Source organism: Pecten maximus, chromosome 1 (assembly GCF_902652985.1).
Source record: "Pecten maximus chromosome 1, xPecMax1.1, whole genome shotgun sequence".
NCBI lineage: Eukaryota > Metazoa > Mollusca > Bivalvia > Pectinida > Pectinidae > Pecten > Pecten maximus.
Window position 1 is genome coordinate 7,028,954 of NC_047015.1, and position 13,494 is coordinate 7,042,447.

General features: G+C 37.8%; 1 protein-coding gene across 1 annotated transcript in view; it reads left to right on the top strand.

The window, feature by feature from the left end:
* Positions 1 to 13,494, top strand: part of LOC117323548 (putative pyridoxal-dependent decarboxylase domain-containing protein 2) — a 40,086-nt gene that overhangs the window by 7,100 nt on the left and 19,492 nt on the right. Inside the window, exons 7-18 of the mRNA XM_033878832.1 lie at positions 644 to 712; positions 1,182 to 1,260; positions 1,579 to 1,663; positions 2,827 to 2,947; positions 3,237 to 3,392; positions 5,510 to 5,560; positions 5,887 to 5,961; positions 6,149 to 6,209; positions 6,479 to 6,579; positions 7,748 to 7,853; positions 8,122 to 8,180; positions 9,493 to 9,605. Of these exons, the coding sequence (XP_033734723.1) occupies positions 644 to 712; positions 1,182 to 1,260; positions 1,579 to 1,663; positions 2,827 to 2,947; positions 3,237 to 3,392; positions 5,510 to 5,560; positions 5,887 to 5,961; positions 6,149 to 6,209; positions 6,479 to 6,579; positions 7,748 to 7,853; positions 8,122 to 8,180; positions 9,493 to 9,605 (1,076 nt within the window). The remainder of the gene's footprint in view (positions 1 to 643; positions 713 to 1,181; positions 1,261 to 1,578; positions 1,664 to 2,826; positions 2,948 to 3,236; positions 3,393 to 5,509; positions 5,561 to 5,886; positions 5,962 to 6,148; positions 6,210 to 6,478; positions 6,580 to 7,747; positions 7,854 to 8,121; positions 8,181 to 9,492; positions 9,606 to 13,494) is intronic.

The window sequence follows — 13,494 nt, forward strand, 5'->3', positions numbered from 1 at the left end:
ACAAATAGAAAATCAGTTTCCTTGCAATAACCCAAGTTTCCTTTTGGCAGATTGAACTCAAACTTCATACATTATTTTCTTATTGAAAGAGCTTGCTTGTTCATGATAAATGTTAACCTCAGCAATATGGGCAAATGGCTTCTTGATGATTATGGAGGATATATAGCCACATGGTGGGGCCTTTGCTGACCTGTCAGTGTTCTAGTTTTCTTCTGTCTGCAGGTAAATTATTTACCTCTGTCTGCAGGTAAATCAGTTACCTCTGTTTGCAGGTAAATGATCAACTTCTGTCTGCAGGTAAATTGTCTACCTCTGTCTGTAGGAATTGATGTACCTCTGTCTACAGGTAAATTATTTACCTTCTGTCTGCAGGTAAATTGTCTACCGGTAGCTATCCCTATATTTGATAGCATTATGGCCCTTAGCATTATGGCCCTTAACTTGCGGCGCTGATAGGCATTGTTTTATCACTACTCAGTATTGTTGTTGACTTATTGTGGGAAACACAATCATCTCTTTTTACAGAAGTCGCTCCTTTTATTCAGTGTCTAGGTGCATCCTACAACGCAGTCACTTGTGATGAGAGTGATGGTAGCTTGATGGATGAGGCAATAATTGTAATGAGATGTTATATTTGTTACAGTTAGGACTACCCATGTCAAGTATAAGCACTGTACCATGTGAATCTGGAGCTGAACCTAGTCATAAAATGGTAAGTAACACATTTTTGTTGATATAGTTTCATTGAAACATTAAATTTTATGCAATATTTTATGATCAGATTCGTGGAATCATACCAGAATATGATTTTGATTATGTTTGTCTCAACATTTTGCCTGATGCCTTCCCATAAGATCAAACTGTACCTATCACATGGCCGACTTTATTGGTTCTCGAATGAAGTCAGATGTATCTTAGAGGTTATCAGAGTATGTAACAAACTTAAGTGTCTTTAGATGATAGGTAATTTAGTGATGTCAGTGGCATTGTAGTTCAGTTTAAACATATTTTATTGACATAAAATGACAAAGGGATTAGTCAGTAAGTTTTACCAACTTATAAATGACTTCTACTGGTGGCATTGTAGAATTAAGCTTCTAAGCTATAACTCACATGTACATTTCCTAATTGGTTGAACATTGTACATTATCTTTGACTGGTCCACCTAATTTTGTTACCAGGATATATCAATGCTTGAGAAGCTGATTCAGGATGATATCGCTGCAGCTAAAACTCCAACACTGCTTGTTGCCTATGCAGGTTTGTACCACATTTCTACCAGTTTTAAAGAGAAAGTTCCACAAATAAAAACATCCGCACAAATAAAAAATGAATTAATCAATACAATACATATATATAGTCTAATTAAGTGGATCATTGGTGACTTAGTAATTTTATACTGTTTTTATGGTCAAATTTGATTTGTCTCTGAGTTTAATTTCTTTTTAAACAGGAATGATATGGTAAAGATCGGTAGACCAAAAAAGTTAACAAAGTAAGGATAAAGAATGCAAAATGAAAGGAAAAGGCCATAAATGTTTGATTTGATATTAGTTTCTCTTCCCCTCTCTGTTTTAGGAACACCACTCACAGGTCATGTTGATGATGTAGACAAATTACAAGACATTTGTAAGAAGAACTCTATCTGGCTCCATGTTGAAGGGTGAGTGCCTACGTTTATAGCATGTCAACGGACTTCATGCCCGACATATTGCTGAATAACACTTCAGTTTTATGTAACCTTTTAGAATTCATCATGTAGGTGTCTCACCTTCACACATTGATGCACTACCTCAGGTGTCATAGGACACGATTTTCTCTAGGACAGATACAGTTTTGGTCTGGTTATGTCAAAAGGTCAGTTAAGGTCACGTTTGCGCAGTCAGGCAAACCTTGTCAAACTGACTTTAGTATAAAAAGGAGAGTTGTGAGAGAGTTTGACTTTTCCATGCCTTGGTGTCTGACCCTACCTTGAAGGCACCTACCGAGGGCTACAGGGCTTAGATTTGACAGTCCCATGCAGTTTTTCCTACATTACTGTATAAAGACCATTTGATTGTAATTACTTAATCTACTAATTATAAGTGAAGTTGATTAATGTGATGTATGAGATTAATCTTCTGTATACAATTATCATCTGTGTACTTCCCATCATAGGAATGTACTGACATTTTGTTAACACCTGTCAATAAAAAATATAATTCTGTAGAGAGTGTGGTTACCCCTTTGGATCCTATGGTTTTACCTGCAGGGGCAGGATGTTAGAAGGATTATGGCCTTATAATCATCTATATTTACCTGTATTTCACAGTTGTTTTCACCTGTGAATCGCCATCATACCTATAGGTGTTTTAGTTACCAGATGTTTAGGATTTTATGAAAATTTCTTAAAAAATAAAACATTTAAGATTTTGGTGGTTGTAAATGATTGCCACCTTCTGTTATCACACTAACATTTTGATAAAGGCAGGGACACAAAATTATTATAATACCCTGACTTTGCTAAAACTGAAATAGAATAAAAGACAAGGGAAAAAAAAAATGCTCGCTGCTATTTAATGGATTTTGATTTGAAAGCATTCTATGGTTAACTTATCTGTCAATGAAATTTATGTACACCAAAACACTGAATGGAATAATTATTTGTTAAATAACAAATAATGAAAATCCATTAAATTGATTGTTAGTACGACGGAGACAAAAACATTGTGATATGTAGAAGCTGTATAAAATATCACCCTCCCAGTGCTGTATCTCACGAGAGTGGAATCCTATGCCCTACATATTATAGTAATGTTAATGCCATGTGACTTATCTGTTTTTCAGAAACAACCTTGCCACACTTACACTGGTGTCCGTGCCAACATCAATACTGTCGTGTAAGGCGGGAGACAGTATGACAATCTCTCTAGGCAAATGGTTGGGGATTCCTGGTCTTCCTCACGCTGTATCCTTCATATAAATCCTAGCAGCAGAGTTCTTCACTATGTCATCTGGATAGATGTAGTAAAAATCGATGATTTTGGGCCTTCATCGTTTTTAAATGACTAAACTCTTACTTGTTTTCACCGTGGGACAATTCATGCATCCACATATTTCAAATTCAAATTATCAATTATATAAATTGTGCTTTTGTTTTAATATCAATATATATATATGTTGTTCTAAAGGTTTACTAGTGAAGATGTGTCTTTTTTGCATATGGCAGCTATATGATGCCTTGACTTGACTTCTAGACCCTGTACAAAGCGTCAGACCCAGCTCTGGTGCATGCTGCTGGCCTCAATACCTTCAACCCCCAAATCAAACTCAACTGTCTGCCCATCTGGATCTGTCTGCAGAGTCTCGGTCATGATGGTATCGTGGAGCGTGTCAAGCAGTCTTGTGACTTGGTGAGATTTGTAATTGTTATGCAACATCATTATTTTGCCTGCCAGAAGAACAAATTAGCTTTATACCATGGCACATCCATCCAGTGGCAACTTTTCAAATTTAACAACATCTTAATAACCAAAAGGCTAAGGGTACTGATATTAGACCTGTAGCTTTATTGGATGAAGGGCGACCAAGTTCATTCAAATGAATGATCTTGATCTACTTTCAAGGTCACAGAGAAGAAATAGGCTAAAATGTTTAAACAACTACTTCTCAATAAACAAGAGGCTCAGAGACCTTTTATTGGGGATATAGCATACTGGGGTTAAAGGCTACAAAGTTTGTTCAAATGAATACTTTCAAGGTTACAGGTGTCAAATAGGTTCTATTAAACAATTTCTTCTCAATAACCAAGAGGCAGAGAGACCCGATATTGGGCCTGTAGCATGCTTGGGTAAGGAGCTACAAAGTTTGTACAAATGAATAGTCTTGACCCGCATTCAAGGTCACGGGAGTCAAGTGGGTTTATATCTTAAAATTTCTGTACAAAGGGTGGTCCCTGACATTCCTGTGTAGTTTCTTTAAATTGGTTCACATGTTTAAGGTAATTGTTTATTGTCTATTATATTTTTTTCGTGTAGTCTTTATTTTGCAGTTATCTTTTAAGCTCGAAATAGTGAAAAGATGGAATCCTTCAAAAGCATGACAATTTGGCATGTGACCTACTTTTGATATATATGACATACTGCCTCACCAAGGTTAACTCATGACCCAAGTATGAAGTTATAAGTATTGTAAATGATAGTACCTGTATAAGTTTTGTGTACAACACCTCAGAGGTGAACATGTCTGAAGCTCCAGTTACAAGTACAAATTGTAGTTTATGAGATAGAGCAAAGAAGGGCCAGTTTGGATGGTATGAGATAGAGCAAAGAAGGGCCAGTTTGGATGGAAATGCAATCCAGGTAGGAAAATAAAAGGCATATATTGGAAGGTATTATATAAGGTCTTGTGAGTGTCTTCAGGGTCAATGATTTTAGTGAAGGAGGGAGGAGTGTAATGGAACAGGACTGCAGGGCTGAACGCTGGCAACCATGTAGTTTAATTGATTTGAGCATCCGTCTTCAAAAGTCTTAACTTGAATCTTAGTCTGGGCGTTGCATTTTTCCTCTACGGTTACAAATTTACCAATAGTTTTATTCATCACGCTTCAAAAATTAGTCTAGTTGATAAAATTTAACTAAGCAGAACCAGGTTCAAAAGGTTCATAACACTAAGTAATCGGATTCTATAGGCCGAACATATGTACCTCAACATTAAAGTAACGATAATGTAGTATATATATACTAATATGGCATTTAGATTTACAAAATATCAAAGCCTGGTGTACTCTTTATTGACACATAAATACTAAATAACCCTAATTCTCTATAGTAGTTAAATAAACTGCTTACCAGTTTCAAAATTATTCAGCACAATAACACCAGAATAATACATACGATAGATATATTTTTAGCCCACCATTGTCAGATGGTCTATTCAACTCTCCCAGAGACCATGGTCCAAGACCGTCCCTCCATAAACAATCTTTATTATTGCTATTTCTTGAGACGTACGCGAGGGATACTTGTGTTTCTCAAACTGCAGAGATAGGTTTCCCTTGGTCCCTAGTTGTGTCCATTCAATTTTAAGTCTGATCAGGAAAAAGAAATGAGTGACAGGCAGCCATCCTGGATTTTGACAGTTAAGTTTATTATTACTGTTTCTTCTGAAGTTCTCAAGCTTCGCAATATGTAGGTTCCCCTTGGTGCCCGTTCACTTTTGAGTCTGATTGAGAAAACAAAATGGCTGACAGGTAGACATCTTGGCTTTTTACATTTGAAATTTGTAACAGATATATTGCAGAAAGTTCTTCTCTGATATTCTTAGACTTCATTTGTAGGTCCCTCATCTTATCAAATGATTAAGAGGAAGAATAAAAAAGTAGGGAAAAGACCAGTCTTTCATAGGACAGTAATGACCGATATATATCATGCAATGGTGGGTGCTAAATTGATGCCAAGATCCCTCTGGGATCTCTTGTTTTAGCTCTCTTATGCTAATCTACAAAATATCTTTTGTTTTTTGTTGATAGGCAGAATACTTGAACACAGAACTGGAGAAGCTGAAGACTATAAAACAGGTGGTAGGTATACTGGGACTATGTAACTATGGTTTCCACTGTGTTAACCCTCGGATCACTCTCATGTCACTGGCATTGTATATATGCCGAAAGAAAGAATTGATCTGAAAAATAATTAAGTGTCATCATTAAAACATCCTAGAAAAGATTGTTCTGCCAGCTGAGGTTTTAACAGTTTTAGAGTTCCATTTTGAGATTTTTTTTCTGTGTTCCAATTATTTTGTGTTCCATAATTTAAAACAGAGACATTTTTTGAGGTAAAATATTTCAAGAAAAAGGAATCATCTGAATTACTGCATAAACAAAAGAGAGATGATATATATTTACAGACAAAGGAGAAAAAGGAAGATGATACTCCAGCCAATACCATCCGTGCAATGATCACCCGTGCAATCAATGCTCTGGTGAGTATGCGTTGTCTCTTCAGCCTTGTAGTTTGTTGTGCTGACTCTGACAGCACCTATTGCCAAGTCTGCAGATTGAATTGGATTTGAAGTAGCTTTTAGCAAAATTTTTCTTCATTACAAAATGTTGTTTGTACCTTAATATAATTATAACCTTTAAGCATTTTTGCTTTTATTTATTTTTTAGCTTGTGTTCGAAATTGTGTCACCAACAGTGGTATTTAGATATATTGAAGAAAAAGATGAAGGTAAGTTTACCTCCCCAGTTCTAAAATATGAAATCAATAATTATGTAATCAGCTTTGTTATGTAAGCTGTTCTTCATCTTATCATATTTCCAATTTTTTTTTTAAAGTATTTCTGTAAACCAATACAACAGCATCAGAACTTGACACCACAGAATTTGTATTGGTATGCATCAAATTAAAATGATTGACAGTTGTAGTTGTGGCTAACCTACGTATATATTATAATGCTGACAAAGTTGTTACATATTGAACGTGTTCATGTTAAACAGGCTTACAGATCGCTCCCTACTCCTCCACATCACTGACAACAGAGGACAACACACAGGAGGAAACCAGCTCCTCAATGTATTTTGATGCCCTCAATGTGTGGGTAAGTGTTGAATGGATATATAGGTTAGTATTGATGCCCTCAATGTGTGGGTAAGTATTGAATGGATATATAGGTTAGTATTGATGCCCTCAATGTGTGGGTAAGTGTTGAATGGATATATAGGTTAGTATTGATGCTCTCAATGTGTGGGTAAGTGTTGAATGGATATATAGGTTAGTATTGATGCCCTCAATGTGTGGGTAAGTATTGAATGGATATATAGGTTAGTATTGATGCTCTCAATGTGTGGGTAAGTGTTGAATGGATATATAGGTTAGTATTGATGCCCTCAATGTGTGGGTAAGTGTTGAATGGATATATAGGTTAGTATTGATGCCCTCAATGTGTGGGTAAGTGTTGAATGGATATATAGGTTAGTATTGATGCTCTCAATGTGTGGGTAAGTGTTGAATGGATATATAGGTTAGTATTGATGCCCTCAATGTGTGGGTAAGTGTTGAATGGATATATAGGTTAGTATTGCTGATAATGTTGCCTTCTTTGTATCATAAAAGGTTGGTTATATGTCAATATTGTCGTACTGGGTCAGTTATCTAAGGATTAAACTGCTCTCTCAGTTATTGACCCATAACTGCTGACTGAATTAAAGCAGTTCAATGCTTATGTTTACCACTTTTAATTTAAAAAAATCATTATAATAAACGGAATTCAAGTTTTTCCACCATTCTTGGCTGTGAGCCTCACAACAACCCTACCATGTTGTTCTTCATAAAAAAATGATGGGTAGATAATAGAAAGCCAGACAAGAATAGTCAATGTAATACAAATATTAAAAATGTCAATTAACATCATGAAAATACAAATATAAAAGCCTGTCTAGTTTTTCAAAAGGAAAATGTGTATTAATATATTTTTTTTCTGCAACTGAGATGTGCTTCACTAAGCACATTATCAATGCCCCAGTAGGCAGTTTATGAGATGTGTTAAAACTTAACTACTGTAGGTAAGGTAGTCGGTAGTGACAATGTCATGGAGTGGTAAATATAAGATCTTCGTTGAATGTTTGTATTAGGTTTAAAATTACAACGCTTATAATTTGATATTAAATTCACATAAAATAACAACATCACACATGTCTAACAAATAATTCAGTGTTGACTTTATATCTGATAAAACCCTGTTATAAAATAGCATCACTGTTTTGCAGCTTGGCGACACTCTACAGTCCGAGAACCCTGGTGTAGATCTGCGTGTGGCGGAGGTGGAAAATGAGGGTGTATGTATCCGGTTCTCTCCCCTGGATAGTGCACAGGGTATGTATTCCTCTATAGTAAATGAGGTAACAGTTCATTTCACTGCCAACATAACTTTTATTCAATTATTTTTTGTCCACATGAAAACAATTCTGGTTTAGAGTAATTGCTAATAGAATGAAAGTTTTCCATTAAACATTACACTGTACAATTTGTGGTTTCATTAGGCATTGATGTAGAGCTTTGATAATTCTTCATCAAATGAAGAATCTTTTACTCTTATAAAAGAGACATAAAAAAGATCAATATTTATATGTATCTGTTTCAGCAAGAGGGACAGTTTTGGAAGACATGGACGCACTACTAGAATGCCTAAAGACCCAAATAGTAAGATACTTCATTGATAGCTCACCTGGCTTGACTAAATGTCCTAAAGTCAAATTTTCTAATTTTTCATTGATAAATATTTTGTCATGAAAAGTTAGCTGGGGTTAAACAAGATGTCAACTGACCAAATATTAAGGTCAATGGGTCAGAGTTCAAGGCCATTAAGGTCCAAAGGTCAAGGACAAATTTGATCTCTGAAAGTTAGTGACCCTGGAATAAATGAAACAAATAAAACTTTACAAATGAGAATGATATCAGTATATGAAGGTGGAAGGAATCAAAAGTAACATTATAGTACATGTATAATGTGTATTTCGCTTCCTTCTTGTAGTTGCTTTTGAAGTCCAAATGTCTAATGTCAACCTGAACTTCAGTGATATGGGCAGATGGCATCTTGATGCATGATTATGTGGGATATGATAAATCTATAGCTACACGATGGTTCCCTTACTGACCTGTCAGTATTCTAGTTTGCTTTGAATTTCCTTTGAACCAGAACACTAAATTCTGTTAAATGAAAATGTTGACAAAAGAACATGGTACTGATATGCAGATTATTTTAAGCATGTTCTAGCTAATATTCATCTTACAAATTAAGAGAGGTACTGACAACCCTCAAATTTTTTAATAGAAATATCAAAAGATAATCAAGCAGTTTAAGGTAATACCTCATGGAGGTTTGTCCAGTAATAACTCATGAAGATTTGTACAGTATAAACTCATGAAGGTTTGTACAGTAATAACTTGTGGAGGTTTGTACAGTAATAACTTGTGAAGGTTTGTACAGTAATAACTTGTGGAGGTTTGTACAGTTATAACTTGTGAAGGTTTGTACAGTAATAACTTGTGGAGGTTTGTACAGTAATAACTTGTGGAGGTTGTACAGTAATAATTTATGGAGGTTTGTACAGTAATAACTTGTGGAGGTTTGTACAGTAATAACTTGTGGAGGTTTGTACAGTAATAACTTGTGGAGGTTTGTACAGTAATAACTTGTGGAGGTTTGTACAGTAATAACTTGTGGAGGTTTGTACAGTAATAACTTGTGGAGGTTTGTACAGTAATAACTTGTGGAGGTTTGTACAGTAATAACTTGTGGAGGTTTGTACAGTAATAACTTGTGGAGGTTTGTACAGTAATATCTTGTGGAGGTTTGTACAGTTATAACTTGTGGAGGGTTGTACAGTAATAATTTGTGGAGGTTTGTACAGTAATAATTTGTGGAGGTTTATACAGTAATAACTTGTGGAGGTTGTACAGTAATAACTTGTGGAGGTTTGTACAGTAATAACTCGTGGAGGTTTGTTTACAGGCTATTCTGGATGCCACAGTTTTGAACCGTGACAAGCTGAAGACCTTGATATCGAGAGAGCAGCGACTGAGATTACTAGACATGCCAAGCTGGGCAGGTCTAGGAGTTGTACAGTAAGTACTATTTGCTTATACCTAGTAAAGTACTTCAGTAAGGTTACCATATACATGTACTTCAAAGAAAACAAGGTCATCAGTCAACTATACTGTCATGATTAAAAGGGGAAAAAGTTTGTAAATCATGCTATTTTTCAAATTGCCTTTCATCAGTGGTCATTCACATCCTTGGTCTGTTTTATACCAGCTTTTGGTATCACTTTCTCAGAAAGTACTATACAGGACTTCATCAATATTTCAAGGTCAGAGTTTGTTATGGAAATTAATAGACATCTTAGATATGACTGTCAAAGATTGTTATTGCTTTTTATCAGAATGAACATGTCACTTATTGTAGCTGTTCACTGATGAACATTTTGTTATGACACTTTGAAGCAATATAATGCTAGTTGGATTTTAACAAGGAGTCAACTTAAAATCAAGATTACTTTGGTAAAGGTCAAAGTCTAATTTTGTATCTTTTAACTGATGAGCTTTTTGTGATGAAGTAAAGTTTGTTGGAGTTTAACAAGTTAAGGTCATTGGGTAAATGTCATGGCAAATTTTGTATCTTTCTAATGATGAACATTTAATCATGCTATTATAAAGCAAAGTTGGTCAGAACTAAACAAGGAGTTGTCTAACCAAAGGCCAAGGCCACAGGGTCCAAAGGTTTAAGGTCAATGTTAAGTTTAGTATTTTTCCCTGATGAATATTTTGTTATGACATTAGCAGGCAAAAATGGTATGACTCGAGGGATAAGTCAACTGACAAAAGATCAAGGTCACTGCATTATAGTATGTTTGTTGGGTTTATCACCCTGTGGACAGATAGTGTAATGTTGAGGTGGGGACAGATAGTGTTATGTTGAGGTGGGGACATAAAGTGTAATGTTGAGGTGGGGACAGATAGTGTTATGTTGAGGTGGGGACAGATAGTGTAATGTTGAGGGGGGGACAGATAGTGTTATGTTGAGGTGGGGACAGATAGTGTAATGTTGAGGTGGGGACAGATAGTGTTATGTTGAGGTGGGGGACATATAGTGTTATGTTGAGGTGGGGACAGATAGTGTAATGTTGAGGTGTGGACAGATAGTGTTATGTTGAGGTGGGGACAGATAGTGTAATGTTGAGGTGGGGACAGATAGTGTTATGTTGAGGTGTGGACATATAGTGTAATGTTGAGGTGGGGACAGATAGTGTAATGTTGAGGTGGGGACAGATAGTGTAATGTTGAGGTGGGGACAGATAGTGTTATGTTGAGGTGGGGACAGATAGTGTTATGTTGAGGTGGGGACAGATAGTGTTATGTTGTTGTGGGGACAGATAGTGTTATGTTGAGGTGGGGACAGATAGTGTTATGTTGAGGTGGGGACATATAGTGTAATGTTGAGGTGGGGACATAAAGTGTTAGGTTGAGGTGGGGACAGATAGTGTTATGTTGAGGTGGGGACATATAGTGTAATGTTGAGGTGGGGACAGATAGTGTTATGTTGAGGTGTGGACAGATAGTGTTATGTTGAGGTGGGAACAGATAGTGTTATGTTGAGGTGGGACAGATAGTGTTATGTTGAGGTGGGGACAGATAGTGTTATGTTGAGGTGGGACAGATAGTGTTATGTTGAGGTGGGACAGATAGTGTTATGTTATGTTGAGGTGGGGACAGATAGTGTAATGTTGAGGTGGGGACAGATAGTGTTATGTTGAGGTGGGGACAGATAGTGTGTTATGTGAGGTGGGGACATAAGTTGTAATGTTGAGGGTGGGGGACAGACACCATAGTGTTATGTGAGGTGGGGACAGATAGTGTTATGTTGAAGGTGGGGACATATAGTGTAATGTGCGGTGGGGACCAGATCGTGTTATGTTGAGGTGTGGACAGATAGTGTTATGTTAGTGGGAAGATAGTGTAAGTTTATGTGGGGACAGTAGTGTAATGTTGAGGGGGGACAGATGTTATGTTGAGGTGGGGTGGGAACATATAATGTTATGTTGAGGTGGGGACAGATAGTGTAATGTTGAGGTGGGGACAGAGTATAATGTTGAGGTGGGGACAGATAGTGTTATGTGGATGGTGTGGACAGGATAGTGATTGTTGAGGTGGGAAAGTGTATGGGTTTTAGTGGAAGGGGGATGGTTTGAGTGGGCTAGTTGTTGGGGGGAAATTGTTAGTTAGGTGGGGAAAGTTATTGAGTGGGACGATTGTTTGTGGTGACAAAAGTGTATTTTGGGGGGGCTTTTTTGGGGGAGTTGTTAGGGGGTAAGGTTTTGGGGGAGGGTTTTGTTGGGGGGGACAGATGTGTTTGGGTGGGACGTATGTATGTTAGGGGAATATGTTTTTTGGGGGAATTTTGTTTGGTGGTTAGATTGTAGTTGAGGTGGGCATATGTTTTGGGGGGGGGGAATTTGTATGTTGGGTGGGGAAAGGGGAAGTGGGGGTTTTGGGGGGGGGGCCCTTTTTTGGGGGGCCATTGTTTGTGGGGGACGTTGTTTGTGTGGGGCAATATGTAGTGGGGGGGGTTTTTGGTTGGAATAGTGTAGTTGGTGGGACGTGTGTTTTGGGGGGACAAGTTATGGGGGACATTGTTTTTGGGGGAGGTTTGGGTGGGAAGATTAAAGGGGGGACGATGTTAGTTGGGGGACAGGTTTTTGAGGTGGGACAATTAATGTTGGGGGGTTGTTTGTGAGTGGGCAATTGGTTTGGGGGGGGGACAATAGTGTTGTTAGGGGGCCGATGGTTTTGTGAGTGGGACAGATTGTTTTTGAGGGGGATTTTTGGGGACAGATTGTTGTTAGGGGGAGTGTTTGGGGGGGGAAAATTAGTTGGTTTGGGGAAATTGTTGGGGGGAAGAGGGGAATGGAATGGGGAGGGGAAAAAATTTGTTTTGGGTTTGGGGGGTATTGTATTTAGTGGGACATATTTAATTGGGTGGGACAAGGGTTTGTTGGGGGCTTAGTGTATGTGGGGGCAATGTTTGTGGGGGGAAGTTTTTAGGTGGGACAGTGTTTAAAGTGGGGGGAATTATTTTGGGGGGGTTTTTAGTGGGGAAATTTTTGGGTGGGAAAATTTTTATGTTGTGTGGAATGTTTTTGGGGGACAGATAGTGTATGGTTGAGTGGGACAGATAGTGTTATGTTGAGGTGGGGACAGATAGTGTTATGTTGAGGTGGGGACAGAATGTTATGTTGATGGGGGACAGTAATGTTATGTTAGTGTTGTTGAGTGTGGGGACAGAAGTGTATGTAGGTGGGGAAGAATTTATGGAGGGGGACGATATAGTGTAATGTTGAGGGGGGGGACAGATAGTGTTATGTTGAGTGGGGACAGATAGTGTTATGTTGAGGTGGGGACAGATAGTGTTTGTGTATGTTGAGGTGTGGACAGATAGTGTATTGTTGAGGTGGGACAGATAGTGTTATGTTGAGGTGGGGACAGATAGTGTAATGTTGAGGTGGGGACAGATAGTGTAATGTTGAGGTGGGGACAGATAGTGTTATGTTGAGGTGGGGACAGATAGTGTTATGTTGAGGTGGGGACAGATAGTGTAATGTTGAGGTGGGGACAGATAGTGTTATGTTGAGGTGGGGACAGATAGTGTATTGTTGAGGTGGGGACATATAGTGTTATGTTGAGGTGGGGACATATAGTGTAATGTTGAGGTGGGGACAGATAGTGTTATGTTGAGGTGGGGACATATAGTGTAATGTTGAGGTGGGGACATATAGTGTAATGTTGAGGTGGGGACAGATAGTGTTATGTTGAGGTGTGGACATATAGTGTAATGTTGAGGTGGGGACAGATAGTGTTATGTTGAGGTGTGGACAGATAGTGTTATGTTGAGGTGGGAACAGATAGTGTTATGTTGAGGTGGGGACAGATAGTGTTATGTTGAGGTGTGGACAGATAG